The 21,790-nt window shown below is 39.7% G+C and overlaps 1 protein-coding gene across 11 annotated transcripts in view; it reads left to right on the top strand.

Annotated features, from left to right (window-relative positions):
* The window catches only part of TUT4 (terminal uridylyl transferase 4), a 130,313-nt gene that overhangs the window by 93,127 nt on the left and 15,396 nt on the right, over positions 1-21,790 (top strand). For 10 of the 11 annotated variants that reach the window (XM_071092954.1, XM_071092955.1, XM_071092953.1 and 7 more), the window contains 5 exons: positions 1,875-1,988; positions 15,052-15,129; positions 15,274-15,451; positions 15,718-15,765; positions 15,853-15,935. In XM_071092954.1, the coding sequence (XP_070949055.1) occupies positions 1,875-1,988; positions 15,052-15,129; positions 15,274-15,451; positions 15,718-15,765; positions 15,853-15,935 (501 nt within the window). Of the gene's footprint in view, positions 1-1,874; positions 1,989-15,051; positions 15,130-15,273; positions 15,452-15,717; positions 15,766-15,852; positions 15,936-16,142; positions 17,313-21,790 lie in introns of those variants that run through there. The other variant, XM_071092957.1, reaches the window with a different exon arrangement.

Here is a 21,790-nt window from a genome sequence, read left to right on the forward strand (position 1 = left end):
AACTTGGTCAGATTTTCATTTCATAAAGCTTCCTTTTTCTAATAGGAAGGCTCTTGTTATTGTTGCTGCTGTTATTGTTGCTGTTTCGCCCAGGCTGGAGTGCAGTGGTGGGATCTCAGCTCACTGCAACCTCCGCCTCCTGGGTTTAAGCGATTCTCCTGCCTCAGCCTCCCAAGTAGCTGGGATTACAGGCACTCACCACCATGTCTGGCTAAGTTTTGTATTTTTAGTAGAGAGGGGGTTTCACCGTGTTGGCCAGGCTGGTCTCAAACTCCTGACCTCAAGTGATCCTCCAGCCTCGGCCTCCCAAAGTGCTGGGATTACTGTGCCTGACTGTAAAGCATATTTTTAAAGATATTCCTGTACATGTCTTTCTAGACAAGAGTGTATCTTAGAAAAGCATTTAGGCACATACTACCTACAAGACTTGATATGCCTACTTTTTTAGATTCGCCTAACAAGGTAACTCTAACATGACAGTTTTGTTATAACTACATAGAATTCTGTTAATAAAATCACCCCTTTCCCCTTTAAATATGAATATAAGCTAAATCCTTGCTCAAGGGAAAAAGTCTGAAGATTGTTTCAGGTTTTGTTCCTCCCCTCTCCCCCCTCTCGTCCCCCTCCCCTATTTTTTTAAAATTTTTATTTTATGGTTTTTTTTGAGATGGGATCTTGATCTGTCACTTAGGCTGGAGTGCAGTGGCACAATCTCGGCTCACTGCAGCCTCCCACTCCTGGGTTCAAGCAGTTCTCCCTGCCTCAGCCTCCAGAGTAGCTGGAATTACAGGTGCCTGCTACCACGCCTGGCTAATTTTTGCATTTTTATCAGAGACAGAGTTTTGCCATATTGGCCAGACCGGTCTCGAACTCCTGACCTCAGGTGATCCACCCGCCTCAGCCTCCCAAAGTGCTGTGATTAGAGGCTTGAGCCATGTGCCCAGCCTTTATTTTTATTTTTGAGACAGGATCCTACTGTTGCCCAGGCTGGAGTAAAGTGGTGTGATTATAGCTCACTGCAACCTTGACCTCCTGGGCTCAATTGATCCTCCCACCTTAGCCTCTTGAGTAGCTGGGACTACAGGTGTATGCTACCACGCCCAACTATTTTTTTATTTCTTGTAGAGACGGGGTTTCGCCATGTTGCCGAGACTGTTCTTGAACTCTTGGGCTCAAGCAATCCACCCTCCTCGGCCTTTCGAAGTGCTGAGATGACAGGCATGAGCCACCATGTCTGGCTTCCTTGTTCTTTTTTGTTTATTTTTTATTTATTAAAAAAGATATTTTCCCTAACCACTAGACCATCGGGGACTTTGTTCTTTTTTAATGGCTGCATGCCATTCCATTATGCGAATAGTCCTTAGTTATTTTAAACCTGTGCTTTACTGATGAACCTAAAATTATTTCTGATTTTTGCTATTATAGTGCTGCAATTAAAAAAAACCTTCTTAGTCATTTCACATATTTTTTGGCGTATTTGTATGGTACATTCTTAGAATAGGATTACTGGTTCAAAGAAAATGTGCTTTTGTAATTGTGATATTGTCAGATATTCTTGATAGTGTTTGTATTAATTTATACTCTTACCTGCAGTGTGTGAGAGTACCTATTTCCCCACATCATGTGTAGTAGTTTTTTGTTTGTTTGTACAGATGGGGTCTCACTGCGTTACCCAGGCTGGTCTTGACCTCCTGGGTTCAAGCTTTTCTTTCGCCTCAACCTCCCAGAGTATTGGGATTATAGACGGTGCAGTTTATTTTTAATCCAGTTTAACCCAGTTCTATGGGTTAAAAAAATGATGTGGCAGAATGTTTAATATAATTCTGCATGGAGTAAGACTCTGAAGTTTTGTTTTCAATCATGTTGTTTTTTAGCGATGTGACATTGGGGATGCTTCCAGGGGAAGTTTATCTTCATATGCATATATCCTTATGGTGCTGTACTTTCTGCAGCAGAGAAAGCCACCTGTTATCCCAGTTCTACAAGAGGTAGGTGTTTAAGAAAACTATGAACGAGTTTTTTTTTTTTGAAAACAATAGATCTAAACACAGGAGATTTTGCTTGGTTCATGTCATTGATGTCCTAAGTTTTCTCTTTCCATTAACGCTATAATTAAACAATGAATCTTTTTGAAAAATTTATTATGGGAGAATATAGACTACCAAAAGAATATTAGATGAACAGAACCGTTCAATATCTTTTGTAACGTTTTTAAATTTTACAGTCCTAGAGTGCTGTGAATGATTGTGAAGTTCTTGTAGCCAGCCATAAACTCATATATTTTATATTCTCCAAGATGCAAGTACACAGGTTTCTTCTTTCTAGAATATTTTCCCTCCTGTTGCCTGGCAGTGAAGATTGATTTATTCTTATGTATGCTTTGGTCAACCTTGGGAGTTTTGGTTTAGAATGAACCCGGGGAAACTCTTCCTTATCTCTTCTAAAGTCATATCAGTTACATTAAACGTAAGAATGTACATTGAAAGAAACAGATTATACTCATTCACTCAGAATTGGTGACTTATAAAGTTCCTTTTTGTAGTCAATTTATACTCTCTGAAATTGGTACAAAGGAGATATTAATCATCCATCTTTTCCTCCTGATTCTTGGCACAAAGTAGATTTGTAGGCATTAGGGAGGATCCAATTCAAATTTTTTAGAATGGTGACTATTTTTAGTTAGGAGACAAGCATCAGAATTGGTTGGAAGAGTCACATGTTCTGGTTTCACATAAATGTTGATAGTTATGGCAAAGAAGAAAATTACAAAATAGGCCGGGCGCGGTGGCTCACGTCTGTAATCCTAGCACTTTGGGAGGCCGAGGCAGACAGATCACAAGGTCAAGAGATGGAGACCATCCTGGCCAACATGGTGAAACCCCGTCTCTACTAAAAATATAAAATTTAGCCAGGCGTGATGGTGCGTGCCTGTAATCCCAGCTACTCAGGAGGCTGAGGCAGGAGAATCGATCACACCACTGCACTACAGCCTGGTGACAGAGAGGGAGACTCCATCTCAAAAAAAAAAAAAAAAAAAGAAAGAAAAATCACAAAATTATAAGCCATATAGTAGGTGTCAGATAGCCTTAGTAAGTTTTAAGAAGTTCTAATGAATATATATGTTTTTACCAGCATTTCCTTCCCTCTTTTAAACAGTGGACGGGAAATAAAAATTTTAAATTTTTGTTTAAATCCTTTCCTAGCCAAAGATTTAAGTTGCTGAATCTGTGTTGGGTGATGTATATTTGGGTGTGTGTTTAAAGTATTTTTTCAGAGCTGTTTTAAGTTCACAGCAAAATTGAGAGGACAGTAAAGAGTTTCCAACATACCTCCTGTACCCACACATGCATAGCCTCCCCCATTATTAACCCCACCAGAGTGCTACATTTTTTACAACTGATGAACCTACATTGACATATAATCACCCCAAGTCCATAGTTTGCAATTAACATTTACTCTTAATGTTGTATATTCTAAGGGTTTGGGCAATATATAATGATGTGTACATTTTATCATAATGATACATCAATATATGCTATTATAGTGTCATACAGACTATTTTCAGTGCCTTAAAAATTTTTGTACTTTGCCTAGTCATCCTCCCTTCAACCCCTGGCAACCACTAATCTTTGTGCTGTCTTCATAGTTTTGACTTTTCCAGAATATCATATTGTTGGAATCATACAGTATGTAGCCTTTTCAGATTGACTTCCATCACTCAGTGATATGTATTTAAATTTCCTCCATGTCTTTTCGTGGCTTGATAGCTCATTTCTTTTTCTTTCTTTTTTTTTTTTTTTTGAGACAGAGTCTTGCTCTGTCGCCCAGGCTGGGGTGCAGTGGCCGGATCTCAGCTCACTGCAAGCTCCGCCTCCCGGCTTTACGCCATTCTCCTGCCTCAGCCTCCCGAGTAGCTGGGACTACAGGCGCCCACCACCTCGCCCGGCTAGTTTTTTTTTGTATTTTTTAGTAGAGATAGGGTTTCACCGTGTTAGCCAGGATGGTCTCGATCTACTGACCTCGTGATCTACCCGTCTCGGCCTCCCAAAGTGCTGGGATTACAGGCTTGAGCCACCACGCCCAGCCTTTCTTTTTTTTAAATTTTTAAATGCTTAGACTTTTTTGTTGAACCTCTAAATCTATTTTATCATTTCCTTTTTTTTCTTTTCTTTTCTTTTTTTTTTTTTTTTTTTGAGACAGAGTCTCGCTCTGTTGCCCAGGCTGGAGTGCAGTGGCACAATCTCAGCTCACTGCAACCTCTGCCTCCGGTGTTCAAACGATTAAAGCGATTCTCTTGCCTAAGCCTCCTGAGTAGCTGGGATTACAGGCATGCACCACCACACCCTGCTGATTTTTGTATTTTTAGTAGAGTGGGGTTTCACCATGTTGGCCAGGCTGGTCTTTAACATCTGACCTCAGGTGATCCACCTGCCTCGGCCTCCCAAAGTGCTGGGATTGCAGGCATGAGCCACCACGCCTGGCCTGTCATTTCTTTTTAGTGCTCAGTAATATTCCATTGTTTGGATGTACTACAGTTTATTCATTCATATATGGAAGAACATCTGTGTTACAAGTTTTGGCTATTATGAATAAAGCTGTTACAAACATCTCTGCAAGTTTTTATATGGACATAATTTTCAGGTCTTTTGGGTGAATACGAAGGAGTCACATTGCTGAATCATATATACGAGTATGTTTAGTTTTGTAAGAAATGAACAACTGTTTTCCAAAGTGACTGTACCCAGTTTGCTTTCTACCAGCAGTGTGTGTGAGTTCCTGTTGCTCCACATCCACCCAGCGTTTGAGTACTTGTCCATGTTCTGAATTTTGGCCATTCTCTTAGGTGTGTAGTAGTCTTTCTTTCTTTTCTTAGGTGTATAATCATCCGTCCGTCCGTCCATCTGTCCTCCCTCCCCTGCCTCTCTTTTTTTTTTTTTTTTTTTTTAAGATAGTGTCTCACTCTTTTTGCTGCCCAGGCCGGACTGTAGTGGTGCAGTCATGGCTCTCTGCAGCCTCAACTTCCCAGGCTAAGGTGATTCTCCCACCTCAGCCTCCTGAGTAGCTGGGACTACGGGTGCACACCACCAAGCCCAGCTGATTTTTTATATATTTAGTAGAGACGGGGTTTTGCCATGTTGCTCAGGCTGTTCTCGAACTCCTGGGCTCAAGTCCACCTCGGCCTCCCAAAGTGTTGAGATTACTTTTAATGTCAAAACCACAATTTATTTTGCATCAATCTAATATTTTGTTTATTTATCTGTTTATTTATTTTTGAGAGAGAGTCTTGCTCTGTTGCCCAGGCTAGATTACGGTGGTGCAATCTCCACTCACTGCAGCCTCCACCTCCTGGGCTCAAGTGATCCTCCTACATAAGCCTCCCAAGTAGCTGGGACTACAGACATGAGCTGCCATGCCTGACTAATTTTTGTTTGTTTTATAGGGATAGGATTTTTCCATGTTGCCCAGGTTGGTCTTGAACTCCGGGCTCAAGTAAGTTGCCTGCCTTGGCCTCCCAAAGTACTGGGATTACAAGTGTGAGCCACCTCACCTGGCCCATTGTTATTTTAATTTGCATCTCCCTGATGACATTATGCGGAAATCTTTTCATATGCTTATTTTGCCATTCATATGTCTTCTTTGGTGAGGTTCTTTGGTCCATTTTTTAAACAGGTTATTTTCTTACTGTTGAGTTTAAGGAGTTCTTTGTGTATTTTGAATAATAGTCCTTTATCAGATGTGTGTTTTGCAGCTATATTCTCCATGTCTGTGGCTTGTTTTTTCATTCCCTTGACATTGTCTTTTGCAGAGCAGAAAATTTTAATTTTAGTGCAGTCCATCTTGTCAATTATTTATTTCATAGCTCTTGCCTTTGGTGTTGTGTCTAAGAAGACATCACTATACTCAAGGTCATATAGATTTTCTCTTGTGTTTTCTTCCAGGAGTTTTGTTTATTTTACATTTAGGTCCGTGACCCATTTAGAGTTAATTTTTTGTGAAGGGTGTAAGGTCTATACCTAGATTCATTGTTTTGCATGTGGATGTTCATTTGTTTCAGTACCATTTGTTGAAAAGAATATTATTTCTCCACTGTATTGTCTTTGCTCCTTTGTTAAGGATCAGTTAACTATATACTTTAGGGCCCTCCACTGTTCCATTGATTTATTGATTATTTCACCAATGCCATAGTCTCTTATTTATAGTAGCGTTATAATAAGTCTTGAGGTTGGGTTGTGTCAGTCTTCCAGCTTTGTTGTTCTTCTTCAATATTGTGTTAGCTATTCTGAGTCTTCTGCCTCTCTATGTAAACTTTAGAATCAGTTTGTCAATATCCACAAAATGACTTGCTGGAATTTTTACTGGGATTGAATTGAACCTGTAGACCAAGTTGGGAAGAACTTGGTCTAGACAATTTTGAGTCTTGACAATTTTGAGTCTTCCTGTCAATTATAATGGAATATCTCTCCATTTATTTAGTTCTTTGATTTTGCTCATTAGAGTTTTATAGTTTTCCTCATGTAGACCTTGTACATATTTTGTTAGACTTATACCTATGTATTTCATTTTTTGGTGCTGACGTAAATGATACTGTATTTCTAATTTCAAATTCCACTTGTTCATTGCATGTATCTAGGAAAGTGTTTGAATTTTTTATATTAATCTTGTGTCTTGTAAACTTGCTATAATTGCTTATTAGTTCTTGGAGTATTTTTTCAATTTGGATTTTATGCATAGATTATCATGTCATATATGAACAGTTTTATTTCTTCTCAACTTGTATACTTTTTATTTCCTTTTCTTGTTTGATTGCATTAGCTAGAACTTCCAGTATCACCATTACCTAAGACTTCCCAGATGTTGAAAAGGAGTGGTGAAAGAGAACATCCTTGTATTATTCCTGATTTTACAAGGGAAAGCATTGAGTTTTTCACCATTTGAGTATGATGTTAGCTGTAGGATTTTTGTAGATTTCTTTAACAAGCTGAAGAAATTTTCCTCCATTCATAGTTTACAGAGAATTTTGGTTTTTTTTTTTTTTTTTTTGAGACGGAGTCTTGCTCTGTAGCCCGGGCTGGAGTGCAGTGGCCGGATCTCAGCTCACTGCAAGCTCCGCCTCCCAGGTTTATGCCATTCTCCTGCCTCAGCCTCCCGAGTAGCTGGGACTACAGACGCCCGCCACCTCGCCCGGCTAGTTTTTTGTATTTTTTTAGTAGAGATGGGGTTTCACGGTGTTCGCCAGGATGGTCTCGATCTCCTGACCTCGTGATCCACCCGTCTCGGCCTCCCAAAGTGCTGGGATTACAGGCTTGAGCCACCGCGCCCGGCCGTTTTGTTTTGTTTTAAATCATGAATGGGTGTTGAATTTTGTCAAATGCTTTTTCTGCATCTGTTGATCTGTGACTTTTTTTCTTTAGCCTGTTGATGTGATGGGTTACTGAGGAGAAAACACACACTCAAACCCAAAATGTTTTTTATTTCTTTTTCTTTGAGACAGAGTTTCGCTCTTGTCACCCAGGCTGGAGTGCAGTGACGCAGTCTCGGCTCACTGCAGCCTCCGCCTCCTGGGTTTAAGTGATTCTCCTACCTCAGCCTCCCGAGTAGGTGGGATTACAGGTGCTCGCCACCATGCCTGGCTAATTTTTTTGTATTTTTAGTAGAGACGGGGTTTCGCCATGCAGGCTGGTCTCGAACTCCTTACCTCAGGTGATCCACCTGCCTTGGCTTTCCAAAGTTCTGGGATTGCTGGCATGAGCCACCGCGCCCAGTCCCCAAAATGTTTTTTCTATTCTCTTACTCAACAACAATAATCTCAGAAGACTTATGTGACCACATGTGTTGGGGGGTTTTCCCCACACGCCAAGCAAGCAGCTACTTCTGCATTGAACACCGTGGTGTCTTCCAGTTCAATTCTGGCACCATCTATAGCATCAGATTCCACTGGTTGAGGGCTCAGTCCCACTAGACTATCCCCAGTTTAGACACCAGTTGCAAGTCTAGGCCCTCTAGAACTTCTGACTGACCAGCTTGAAGTTTGGGTTCCTATGACCTCTTTGGGTTTGATTAATTTGCTAGAATGGCTCACAGAACTCAACCATTTACTTAGGCTTACTGGTGTATTATAAGGGATATTAGAAAGGATATAGATGAAGAAATACATAAAGCAAGGTATGGGAGAAGGGATGAGGAATTTTCATGCCCTGTCAGGGCATATTACCATCTAGGAACCTCCATGTGTTCAGCTATCAAGAAGCTATTTGGACCGAAACCTTTGGGTTTTTATGGAAGCTTCATTACATATGCAAGATTGATTAAGCCAAGCTGTTGGCCATTGGTGATCAACTTAACCTTTAGCACCTCTCCCCTCCCCAGAGGTTGGGGTATAGGGCTGAAAGTTCCAACCCTGTAATCATGCCTTGGTCTTTCTGGTGACCAACCCCCATTTTAAAGATACCTGTGGGGCTGTCAGCCAGTAGTCAACTTGCTTACATACAAAAAGACTTGTTTTTAGAGATTCCAAGGATGTTACGAGTTGTATGTCAGGAAATGGGTTTGGAGGCCAAATATATGTTTTATAATGTCACAGCTACATCAGTTGATTTTCAGATACTGAACCTGCTTTGTATAACTCTCTTTTTTGTACATTATTGGATTTGATTTGCTAATATTTTGTTGAGGATTTTTGCATCATTGTTCACGAGAGATTGGTCTGTAGTTTTCTTTACTTATAATGTCCTTGTCTGGTTTTGGTATTAGGGTAATGCTGGCCTCGTAGAATGAGTTAGGAAGTGTTCCTTCTGCTTCTGTCCTCTGAAAGAGATGAGGCAGAAGGAACACTTCCTAACTCATTCTTTGAGAATTGGTTTAATTTCTTCCTTAAGTGTTTGGTAGAATTCATCAGTGAAGCCATCTAGGCCTAGTGCTTTCTCTTTTGGATGGTTATTAATTATTGATTCGGTTTATTTAATAGATATAGGCCTATTCAGATTTTCTGTTTCTTCTTATGTGAGTTTTGGCATATCGTGTCTGTTTTTTTTTTTTTTTTGGAGATGGAATCTCACTCTGTCACCCAGGCTGGAGTACAGTGGCGTGATCTCGGCTCACTGCAGTCTCCGCCTCCTGGGTTCAAGCAATTCTCCTGCCTCAGCCTCCGGAGTACCTGGGATTTACAGGTGCCTGCCACCATCCCCGGCTCATTTTTGTATTTTTAATAGAGACAGGGTTTCACCAGTGCTGGCCAGGCTGGTCTCAAACTCCTGACCTCAGGTGATCCGCCCGCCTTGGCATCCCAAAGTGCTGGGATTACAGGCGTGAGCCACCGCACGTGGCTGGCATATTGTGTCTTTTAAGGAATTAGTTCATTTCATCTAGGTTATCAAAATTGTAGTTCATAGTATTGTTTTATTATTCTTTTAATGTCCATGAGATATGTATTGATGTCACCTCTTTCATTTCTGTTGTTAGTAATTTATATACCTTCTCTTTTTTTCTTAATTAGCCTGACTAGGAGTGATTTGTTTTTTAACAAATTTGTTCACTGGATGATATTTAAAATTTACCATAATTAGGCCTGCCAAGGCCAGCATTACTCCCTTATTATTATTATTATTTGTTTATTTATTTATTTTTTTGGAGACAGAGTCTTCGCTCTGTCACCCAGGCTGGAGTGCAGTGGCGCTGTCTCGGCTCATTGGAAGCTCCTCCTCCCAGGTTCACGCCATTCTCCTGCCTCAGCCTCCCAAGTAACTGGTACTACAGGTGCCCGCCACCACGTCTGGCTACTTTTTTTGTATTTTTAGTAGAGAAGGGGTTTCACCGTGTTAGCCAGGATGGTCTCTATCTCCTGACCTCGTGATCTGCCCGCCTGGGCCTCCCAGAGTGCTGGGATTACAGGCGTGAGCCACCACGCCCGGCCTACTCTATTATTCTGATGGTTGTTTAGGCTTTAAATAGGGATCATATGTATACTAATTCTCCAGTAATGTAATTTTCCACTTTGCCAGAATACTATGATTAACAAAAATGGAGCACAAATTTGATTTTCTTTGTGGTTTGTCTGTATTCTCTCCTTACGCATGGATTAGGAGTCACTACATGAAGTAATAGAAATAGCAAGGCATGGTATTTAGGGCTAGAGATAACTAGTCGGAATCCTAATTCTAACATTTTGGCCTTCAACAATCTGCATAAGTCTGAGTTTCATCATCATTAAAAATGTAATAATGATAATATTTCAGTGTTGATATGAGGAACAGAAACATTGAGTGCTTTGGAATGTAGTAGGTGCTAAAGTAGACATTCATAAACAGTGCTTGCTTTTATTATTATTTTTACTATTATGATTTATGACCATTAGCATTATTACTATTATTATTGGAAAAATGTAGGTAGGACTACCATATTCAGCTTTAAAAACTCTTTCATTATCTGTTTAACAGACATCTGCTTAATATTGATCAAATGAGAGATAGTTCATGGAATGTTTCCCATCATAATGAAGTTTGATTTCAGGGGACTTCGTGATATGTATAGACTGATGATACATGGATTTTTGTTTCTGGCCTTTTTTAATGGTTGTCATATGGGACCTCATTGTTCATTGCTCTGGTATCATTTAAGTATTGGCCATTGGCATCAATTATCTTTTAAGGGTAAGGATATGTTTAATGAAGCTAATGATGTCTGCCTCCATTTGTAATTAAGCTTTTTTTTTTTTTTTTTTTTTTTTTTTGAGACGGAGTCTTGCTCTGTTGCCCAGGCTGCAGTGAAGTGGCGTGATCTCGACTCAGTGCAAGCTCCGCCTCCTGGGTTCACGCCATTCTCCTGCCTCAGCCTCCCGTGTAGCTGGGACTGCAGGCGCCCGCCAACGTGCCTGGCTAATTTTTTGTATTTTTAGTAGAGACGGGGTTTCACCGTGTTAGCCAGGATGGTCTTGATCTCCTGACCTCGTGATCTGCCCGTCTTGGCCTCCCAAAGTGCTGGGATTACAGGCGTGAGCCACCGCACCTGGCTGTAATTAAGCTTTAAGTGGCTGGGTATTACTGAGGCACAGCTAAGAGCATTTTTTTGATGGTCAGCAATACGAAGTTCTTTACGTCAAAAGGAGCTGTCCTAGGCAGAAGATTTTTGCTCTATCCTAGCAAATCATAATTTATAAGTAAATGCAAATTTTCACATAAAAATTAATTCCAAAAGAGATTTGGGAGTGTTCACCCATGATTTTATGAAAAAAGTTTTTAACCCATATCAGCTTAAAAATTGCAACTTAATGGATGAACCTTGAGGATATTATGCTAAATGAAATAATCCAGTCACAGAAAGACAAATACTAATTGATTCTACTTATATGAAGTACCTAGAGTAGTTGAATTCATAGAGACCGAAAATAGAATGGTGGTTGCCAGGGAATCAAGGAGGGAGAAATGGGAAATAATAGATTCATAAATACAGAGTTTTAGTTTTACCAGATGATAAGTATTCTGTGAATGAATGGTGGTGATGGTAGCGTGACAGTATAACTATACTTATGCCGCAGAACTGTATGCTTATGATGGTAAATTTTATATTTTGTTTATCTTACCACAACTAAAAAATTACAAGTTAGGCTGGGCGCAGTGGCTCACACCTGTAATCCAGCACTTTGGGAGGCCGAGGTGGGTGGATCACTTGAGGTCAGGAGTTTGAGACCAGCCTGGCCAATATGGTGAAACCTCGTCTCTACTAAAAAATACAAAAATTAGCCAGGCATGGTGGCATATGTCTATAATCCCAGCTACTTGGGAGGCTGAGGCACGAGAATGGCTTGAACTGGTGAGGTGGAGGTTGCAGTGAGCTGAGATTATGCCACTGAGCTCTAGCCTGGGCGACAGAGCAAGACTCTGTCTAAAAGGAAAAATGCAGTGTGAGTATAGGAGTACATATTAGAATATCACAATAATATAAGAAATGTGGAAATGTTTAGGGTCGTTCTTTACATAAATATGATTGACTTATTTGGTGATCCTTATAATATGATTGACTTACTTGTTTAGAGGGAGGATTGAGTGCTGAGTGGAGGATGATTTGTGTTGAATGAGAGAGAACAGATAGGAAGAGGAAGAGAGAGAGAGAGAGAGTGTGTGTGTGTGTGTGTGTGTGTGTGTGTGTGTGTGTGTGTGTGTGTATAAAAGTGGATAGCATTAGTGCTTCCAAGGGCTGAAACAGAGTGGGGAGAATTTAAAAAAGTGAAACATGAGAATTCAAAAAAATAGGCAAAATGAGTGATGATTAATGTTCCAAGGCCCACAGACCTACTCCACTGCGTTATCAGCCAACATAGTTGGGTTGGATCATGGATATTACTGAAAAGTATGAAATCTCTTAAAAACAATCAAGATCTAAAGAGTTGGATTGTTGTTACTCAGAAGTGTGAATTATCTGAAAACAGGGTTCTAAAGAGGTAGTTTGTTCATTTCAATATCTAGCAAATCTGTGTTTACAAAACATGAAATACCTGTAATAGCGTCTGAATCTTTAAGGGTGAAATATTACACGTTAGCCCCTTTATCTTTACTTCTTTCTTGAGGTCAGAGATCCTATGTCTTTTGTTTCAGATATTAATAGCTGTAATTGACTCTTTTTTTTTTTTTTTGAGGCAGAGTCTTACTCTGTCACCCAGGCTGGAGTGTAATGGCGCAGTCTCAGCTCACTGCAACCTCTATCTCTTGGGTTCAAGAGATTGTCCTGCCTCAGCCTCCCAAGTAGCTGAGACTACAAGCATGAGCCACCACGCCCCCAATTTTTTGTATTTTTAGTAGAGATGGGGTTCGCCATGTTAGCCAGTCTGGTCTTGAACTCCTGACCTCAGGTGATCCGCCTGCTTCAGCCTCCCAAACTTTGTGCTGGGATTACAGGCATGAGCCACTGCACCCGGCCTCAGTCTTTCACTTTTCGTTTTATGAAATGTCAGAATATATGCTAGATGACTTTTGGTAAACTGTATCTGTTTAAGTAATATGTAAATGTAAAAAAGCAACTTATTAGCCCTAGTCCCGGAAACTTGATTTCTGTGTAACATACTTACGTAGTAAATACAGTCATTCAACAAACATATATTAAGTGTTCTCTTCGTGGCTTTGGTCTGGTAGGGTTCTGTCTTTTTTTTTTTTTTTTTTTTTTCCTTTTTTTGGAGAACGGGGTCTCGCTATATTACCCAGGCAGGTCTCGAACTCCTGGGCTCAAGCTATCCTCCCGCCTCTGCCTCCCTGAGAGCTGGGATTACAGGCGTGAGCCACCGCGCCCGGCTCTGGTAGGGTTCTGGATTTCAGAGATAAGCCATAGTCATTACCCACAAATAAGTTAAATCTGAGAATAAAATTGGAGGGGCCAGACATGTAGTTAATTTTATAAATCACTGTCACATCAAAAATGGAAATGACCGTTGGGTCCAGGCCCACCTTAACTAGTGGATTTCAGTGGTATTGTGGTTTAATTATATTCTGGGACCCATTACTCAGGGTGGAGGGTAAAGAGAAAGTGATGTGGTATGTTTTCTCCATTTATAAACTACTGACTGACTAATTTGTGTAGCGTGTAGCCTTTTCTCATTTTCACTGGAAAAACTGGACACTTAGGGAGATGATTGTCTTGCCCAGAATCACTATTTCTCAGGATAGAGGCTAGAAATCGGCTCTGCTGACTGCATCTATTGCACCTTCCTTCTTTATTGCATCTGTTTCTTAAACCTCCTTTAGAATAAAAGTCTCAATTACTTGTGGAAGTCAGTTACACAGACATCTCACGGGATACTTTTCTTCTTGTGAAAATAGCATTTTTTCTCCTTTTTTCTTCTCCTTAAGACAGCAAATTATTATTCATAATTAATAAAGTTAGGGCTGGGCGCGGTGGTTCAAGCCTGTAATCCCAGCACTTTGAGAGGCCGAGACGGGCAGATCATGAGGTCAGGAGATTGAGACCATCCTGGCTAAAACGGTGAAACCCTGTCTCTACTAAAAAATACAAAAAAAAAAAAACTAGCCGGGCGAGGTGGCGGGCACCTGTAGTCCCAGCTACTCGGGAGGCTGAGGCAGGAGAATGGCGTGAACCTGGGAGGCGGAGCTTGCAGTGAGCTGAAATCCGGCCACTGCACTCCAGCCTGGGCGACAGAGCGAGACTCTGTCTCAAAAAAATAAATAAATAAAAATAAAGTTTATAATCTTTATCAAAATGTAAGGGAAAGCTTCCTAACTTTCCTTTTTTGTTTTATCTTGTTTTGTTTTTTTGGTGAGACAGAGTCTTGCCCTGTTGCCCAGGCTGGAGTGCAGTGGTGCGATCTCAGCTCACTGCAGCCTCTGCCTTCTGGGTTCAAGCATTTCTCCTGCCTTAGCCTCCTGAGTAGCTGGGATTACAGGCATGTGCCACCACACCCAGCTAATTTTTTGTATCTTTATAGTAGAGACTGGGTTTCACCATGTTGGCTAGACTGGTCTCAAACTCATGACCTCATGATCCACCTTCCTCGGCCTCCCAAAGTGCTGGGATTAGAGGCATGAGCCACCATGCCCAGCCCTAATTTTTTATTTTTACAAAATGATTGTCCAGTTGCTTTTTAGCCTTATCTGATATAGATAAATGATTAAAGGTACTAGGTCCCAAAACAGTTCTGTTGACTTCCTTTGGGTGCACCATCAGTAGGTATTATCTATTTTGTGTTTTTACATCTGTGATCCTTTGATGAGAAACTGCTGTTTCATCATAACTGCTGTTTCTTTTTTTAGTTTTGCTTCATTATTCTTGTACTGGATATGTTTTGATAGTCTAAGTAGGTAATATCAGGTAACATCAAATGTATCATTTGGAGTTTGATTCTCTTAAGACATCCTTTTCCAGCTTTGGTCTTTCAGGTACGTTTTATTCGTTAATTTCTTGGCATCAAATTATACCATCATCCTGACACGTTCTTTCCGGAAGAAGTATTTTAGTGTGTCTTATAGGTAAATTCTAAAATGATATTAGAGTATTTGGGCCTTTGGGTTGGATCACTTGAAATCTAATAATACAATTAATTTTTTTATGCAGATCTTTGATGGAAAACAGATTCCACAGAGAATGGTTGATGGATGGAATGCTTTTTTCTTTGATAAAACAGAAGAACTGGTAATTTTAAAATAGTCTTTATGTTCTAGAATGCTCACTGATATATGTTAACATTTGTATAATTTAATAATTTTACTTGGTTTTGCTGTCCGTATTTTGGATAGTACTGTATAGACATTGTTCATTTCATTTTTTTATATGTAGAAAAAACGTTTACCTTCACTTGGAAAGAACACAGAATCATTAGGGGAGCTTTGGTTGGGACTGCTTCGTTTCTATACTGAAGAGTTTGATTTCAAGGAATATGTAATTAGCATTCGGCAGAAAAAGCTGTTGACAACTTTCGAGAAGCAGTGGACTTCCAAGTGCATTGCAATTGAAGGTAATCATTTAAGCTGATATTAATTCAGGAGCAACCAAAATTTGGTCAAGGAAATTGAGGGGAAAACTGAAATACATTAGGATTTGGAAGATTCTTCTTCTAGATTTTTATCAGTTTTCATCCTTTAATCTGTAATTTTAGAGGAAGAATTTGCTGGTTTGTATAGTCTTAGTACATATAAGTATTAGACTTTGGCAATGACTTCTAAGTATATTTTTATGGTACAATGAATGTAATTCTTAATCATTGATGTATTTCTTTTATAGACCCTTTTGACTTGAATCATAACCTTGGTGCTGGAGTTTCTAGAAAAAGTAAGTTTTAAATATAGATTTTCTCTGATTTTAAAACTCTGACTCATTAATGTCTGCATCTTTATTGTTTTCTTCTTTCTTTAATAGTGACCAATTTCATCATGAAAGCATTTATCAATGGAAGGAAACTTTTTGGTACCCCTTTTTATCCACTCATTGGCAGAGAAGCTGTAAGTTTACATTATATGAATTGAGAATCTTTTCTTTTTTTAAGTAGAACAAGCAGCTTAATCCTGTTTCCAAACTGTTGTTAGATACAGGGAAAGAGATGGTCATAGCTTTGTATATTTTTTCTTATTGCATAGTCCATAATGAGATATATATTTTCCAAATTTTATTTGTTTAAATTATTTGTTAAATTCTGTCTTTTCCACTAGACTGTGAACCCCACGAAGACAGGATTCATGTCTGTAAGGTTCACCTTTCTATTTCCAGTACATACATAGTGTCTGGCGCATTGGATGTACCAAAGAAGCATTTGCTGAGTGAATGAGAATAGATAGTCAAGACTCTGGATTGTTGAATTTTAGGTGCTGCTCATTGTCCCTCTTTTATCTCCAGAAATCTTGATGAAAATGTACACATAGAAGACAAAACCAAAGAAATATTTTATTATTTGTTGGAGCTTCTCGGATTTTTGTATAGCTTTGGTAAGCTGAATTAGGTGGCATGGAACCGAGAAGTTTTCTTCTGCCTGAATTGGGTGGGCGAGTGTCACACATTCCTCTTGGTCTCATTCTGGTTTTTGGCCTGCTTTCTTATGGTTAGGGAGACTACAGGAAGTTTCAGCTTCAGAGCAAGAGACTTAGAAGAAATCTCAAGAAATAGAACAAATGTATTAGGGTTCTCTTAGAGGGACAGAGCTAATAGGATATATATATCCTATTAAATATATACACAGACACACACACACACACATATATATATATAGGAGTTTATTAAGTATTAACTTACGTGATCACAAGGTCCCATAATAGAGTGTCTGCAAGCTGAGGGGCAAGGAGAACCAGTCCAAGTCCCAAAACTGAGGAACTTGGAGTCCAACATTTGAGAGCAGGAAGCATTCAGCACGGGAGAAAGATGTAGGCTGAGAGGCTAGGCCCAACTTGCCTTTTCACGTTTTTCTGCTTGCCTTGTATTCACTGGAAGATGATTAAATTATGCCCACCAGATTAAGGGTGGATGTGCCTTCCTCAGCCCACTGACTCAAATGGTAATCTCTTTTGGCAACACCCAACAGACACACCTAGGATTAGTAGTTTGTATGCTTCAGTCCAGTCAAATTGACATTCAGTATTAACCATCACAACAAACATGCATTTACATTGCATCGTGAATGTTCTTGAACTTGTTCAGTCCAATTTCAGGTGTCTTCTTTCTTGGGGGTAGAATAAGAAAAGCAGAGAGAAGTCTTATTTTCCCTTGGAGCACTGGTTTTCAGATACTTTTATTTTCTAGCCTCTTATGGGGTGATAATAATTACAATGGAGACAAATAAAATAAGAGTAAAATTTGAAAATGTAAAAAAATGACTGAAAAAAGGAAAACCTAACAATTTTTTTTTTGAGACGGAGTCTTGCTCTGTCACCAGGCTGGAGTGCAGTGGCACGATCCAGCTCACTGCAACCTCCGCCTCCTGGGTTCAAGTGATCCTTCTGCCTCAGCCTCCTGAGTAGCAGGGACCACAGGCGCCCGACACCACGCCCAGCTAAGTTTTATATTTTTAGTAGAAGCGGGGTTTCACCATGTTGACCAGGATGGTCTCAATCTCCTGACCTCATGACCCACCTGCCTTGGCCTCCCAAACTGCTGGGGATTACAGGCGTGAACCACTGCATTTGGCCTAATTTGACTAATATTTTAATTGAAATAGAAACAGTGAAAAACAGACCAAAACACATATTATGATACACTGATAAAGCATTTTACCTGAGAATTGTGAGGAATCCAACTGTGTTTATATATGCATATGTTCAGTAGGAACCTCACAGTGTTGCATGCAGTCAGACCTTTTTGTTTATTTTTGTTTTTTTGATACAGGATCTTGCTCTCATCCCCAGGCTGGAATGCAGTGGTATGATCATAGCTCACTGCAGCCTTGGACACCTGGGCTCAAGTGATCTTCCTGCCTTTGCCTCCTAAAGTTCTGAGATTTCAGGCATGAGCCACCATGCTCAGCCCCATGTAGTGACCTTTTTTTTTTTTTTTTTGAGATGGAGTCTCGCTCTTGTTCCCCAGGCTGGAGTGCAGTGGCGCAATCTCAGTGCACTGCAGCCTCTGCCTCCCAGGTTCAAGTGATTCTCCTGCCTCAGCCTCGCAAGTAGCTGTGATTACAGGCATATGCCACTACGCCCAGCTGATTTTGTATTTTTACTAGAGACGGGGTTTCGCCATGTTGGTCAGGCTGGTTTTGAACTCCTGATCTTAGGTGATCCACCCACCTCAGCCTCCCGAAGTGCTAGGATTACAGGCGTGAGCCACTGTGCCTGGCCGAGACTTTTTAGTAGAATACTAAATTAGAGTCCTCGGTAAACTGGAAGTGTGCCCATTTTAGTTTATGCATACAAATTTTTAGTAATTCTTAATAATGCAATTTATTATAATTACATATAGATGTCAAAATCTTTGATTTTGAATGCCATTTGGGGCCTAGCAGAAGGGGCCCATGAGTCTGCTAATCATTTTTTGATTTACTTTATTCTCTTTCAAAAGTCACTATATAGTATTCCATAATTTGGATATACTAGTTTATCTAACTTCTTGTGATGGACATTTAGGTTATCTTCCTTGTATCAGTGTTATAACTTACACAGGTTGAGCATCCCAAATCTGAAGCCTGAAACTTATTGAGCACTGACATGACCCTCAAAGAAAATGCTCATACGGAGCATTTGAGATTTCAGATTTTCTGATTTGGGATGCTCAGCTGGTATAAATATAATGCAAGTATTCCAAAATCCGAAACACTTCTGATCTCAAACATTTCGGATAAGGTCGAAAATATCCTTGTACATAGTCTTTCATGCTTATATTTCATACCTATTTCACTCCTAGTTACTGAGATTATAACAGTATGCAAGATAGATTTGCCTTATTTCCCTAAATTAATGAAAGATAAAGATAAGTATATTTCATGTTCTTTCATCTTTCTTGTTCTTTCAGTTATTTTTCTACATCATTATATTCTCCTATATGTTGACCCATTTTGTCCATATCCATCAGCTGTCTTCTGTCATTTTTCTTCCCCATTTAACTTAGATTTTCTCTGCTCTCTAGCATATACTGTTGGTGGTGGGTTTTTTTTTTGTTTTGTTTTGTTTTTGGTTTTTTTTGAGATGGAGTCTCACTCTGTCACCCATGCTGGAATGCAGTGGTGCTATCCCAGCTCACTACAGCCTCTGCCACCCAGGTTGAAGCAATCCTCCTGCCTTGGCCTCCCTAGTAGCTGGGTTTACAGGTGCAGCCACCATGCCCAGATAATTTTTATATTTTTAGTAGAGACAGGGTTTCACCACGCTGGCCAGACAGGTCACAAACTCCTGACCTCAAATGATTGCTCACCTTGGCCTCCCACAGTGCTGGGATTACAGGTGTGAGCCACTGTGCCTGGCCATCTAACATATACCTTGAATTCCTTTGTGCTGCAGTCCTTCCTGTGCACTCTTCTGTATTGTGCCTATATGAACTCAGCTATCCATCATGTGCCTGTCCTTGGGTAGCTGTACACTAATGGAAAAAAGTCAAAATGCTAGACAGTTTTAAGTATATAGTACAGTCATAAACATTTACTAGCCTCAGCTGGACTTTCAGTACTGTGTGACAGTCATATTTGTTTAGTTACCTTTAGCTCCTATTCTATTAGAACTATTTCAAATTTACCTATTTTACTCAAAATGCAGTATGTTGACCGGGTGTGGTGGCTCACATCTGTAATCCCAGCATTTTGGGAGGCTGAGGCGGGCAGATCACAAGGTCAGAAGTTTGAGACCAGCCTGGTCAACGTGGTGAAACCCTGTCTCTACTAAAAATACAAAAAAAAAAATAAATAACCGGGAGTGGTGGTGCGTGCCTATAGTCACAGCTTGGTTGAGGCAGGAGAATCGCTTGAACCCGGGAGGCGGAGGTTGCAGTGAGCCGAGATTGCGCCACTGCACTCCAGCCTGGGTGACAGAGTAAGACTGTCTCAAAAAAAAAAAAAAGGAAAAAAAAAAAAAAGAAGTGCTGTATGCCCTGCACTTTGTCCACCTTTTACCTCTGCCCTTCTCGCTCCAGTGGATGCTTTTCCTCTGAGACAGTACATAGTATCAAATAAGTAGTCCTTTAGCTTTCTGCTACTAGATCTATAAACCTACCTGCATCTGTAGGTATCTCTCCTTTATGACAGATTAGTTCTTACATATGTACTCTAGATTATTCTGTCTACTCTGAATCTTCATCTGTGAAAAGCGTTTTCAGTTAAAATACATAAAATGTCTTTGCAGATGAACATTTACAGATGAACAATTGCTCTCAGTTTTAATGATAGGGAACACTAACTTTGAAACCTAATTGAGTGAACTATCATCTGCCTCCAAAATAATTCTATTCTTCTTAGTAGTAAACTTATATTACAGAAGATTATATCTAATTATTACTATTAGCATATTTAACATTTCTTCAATAAATTTTTTTATGGAAATTTGCTTTCTCTCATTATGTAAGTACCTATATTACATCTTTAATTTTGTCACAACACCTAAAAGATGTACTACCTGACTCTTTACAGAGTAAGTTTGCTGGCCTCAGGTGTAGGCCACCCTAACTGGGGTGGAAGGATAGAGAAAAGTGGATTCAAGAGATATTCAGCAATAGAATGTATACAACTTGGTCATTAATTAGAAGTGATGGACGAAAGAGAACAAGTTCAGGACGCTTCTTAGGTTTCTGTCTTAAGCAGCTGGGTGAATTAAGACCTTTATGTTGTCCTGGCAAAAAATAGGATGATGATTTTAATTAGCTACATTAATTTATCAATAGTGATGAAGAATTGTATCTTTTGTCTTTAAAAAAAAAAAAAAAATAGGATGGGCATGGTGGCTCATGCCTGCAGTCTGTTACTTTGGAAGGCCAGGTCAGGAAGATCGCTTGAGGCCAGGAGTTCAAGACCAGCCTGGCCAACACAGCGAAATGCTGTCTCTAAAAAACCAAATAAAACCAAACCAAACAGCTTCATTGGAATAGAGTTCACATGATATACAACTCATTGTGCAATTCAGTGGTTTTTAATATATATATATATACAGGATTGTGCAACCATCCCCATGATTTAATTTTAGAACATTTTCATCTTCTCTAAAATAAACCCTTGTCCTCATTAGCAGTCAGTTCTCATTCCCTCTCTTCCCCTCTTCTCAAACCACTAATCCACTTTTTGTCTCTGTAGATTTGCCTATTTTGGACATTTCATATAAGTTAAATGATATGATATGTAACATTTTGAAACTGGCGTCTTTCGTTTAGCATGGTGTTTTCAAGGTTCCTTCATGCTGTACCATGTATCAATACTTCATTCCCTTTTATGACTGAAAAATACTCCATTTTATGGATACATTACATTTCATTATCCATTCATCAGTTGTTGGACATTTGAATTGTTTCTACTTTTTGGCTATTATGAATAATGCTGTTGTGAATATTTGTGTGCAAATTTTTGTGAGAATATATGTTTTTATTTCTCTTGGTATATACTTAATAGTGTAATTGCTGTGTCATTTTGATAAATTTATGTTTAACTTTTCAAGGAACTGTTTTCTAAAGTGGCTGTGCTACTTTACATTCCCACCAGCAATACATATGTGTTCTGGTTTTTCTACATCCTCACCAATACTTGTTATTGTCTTTTTAAAGCTATAGCCGTCCTATTGGGCGTGTCTCGTATACTTTTATCCTTGAGTTTAGGTAAATGTGAAAACAGCTAAGTGGACGTGTTCTCTTGCCTTCCAGAAGGATGGACACCATTAGGACCAACTAGTCTTTGTGACAGTGC

Source organism: Macaca nemestrina, chromosome 1 (genome assembly GCF_043159975.1).
Source record: "Macaca nemestrina isolate mMacNem1 chromosome 1, mMacNem.hap1, whole genome shotgun sequence".
NCBI lineage: Eukaryota > Metazoa > Chordata > Mammalia > Primates > Cercopithecidae > Macaca > Macaca nemestrina.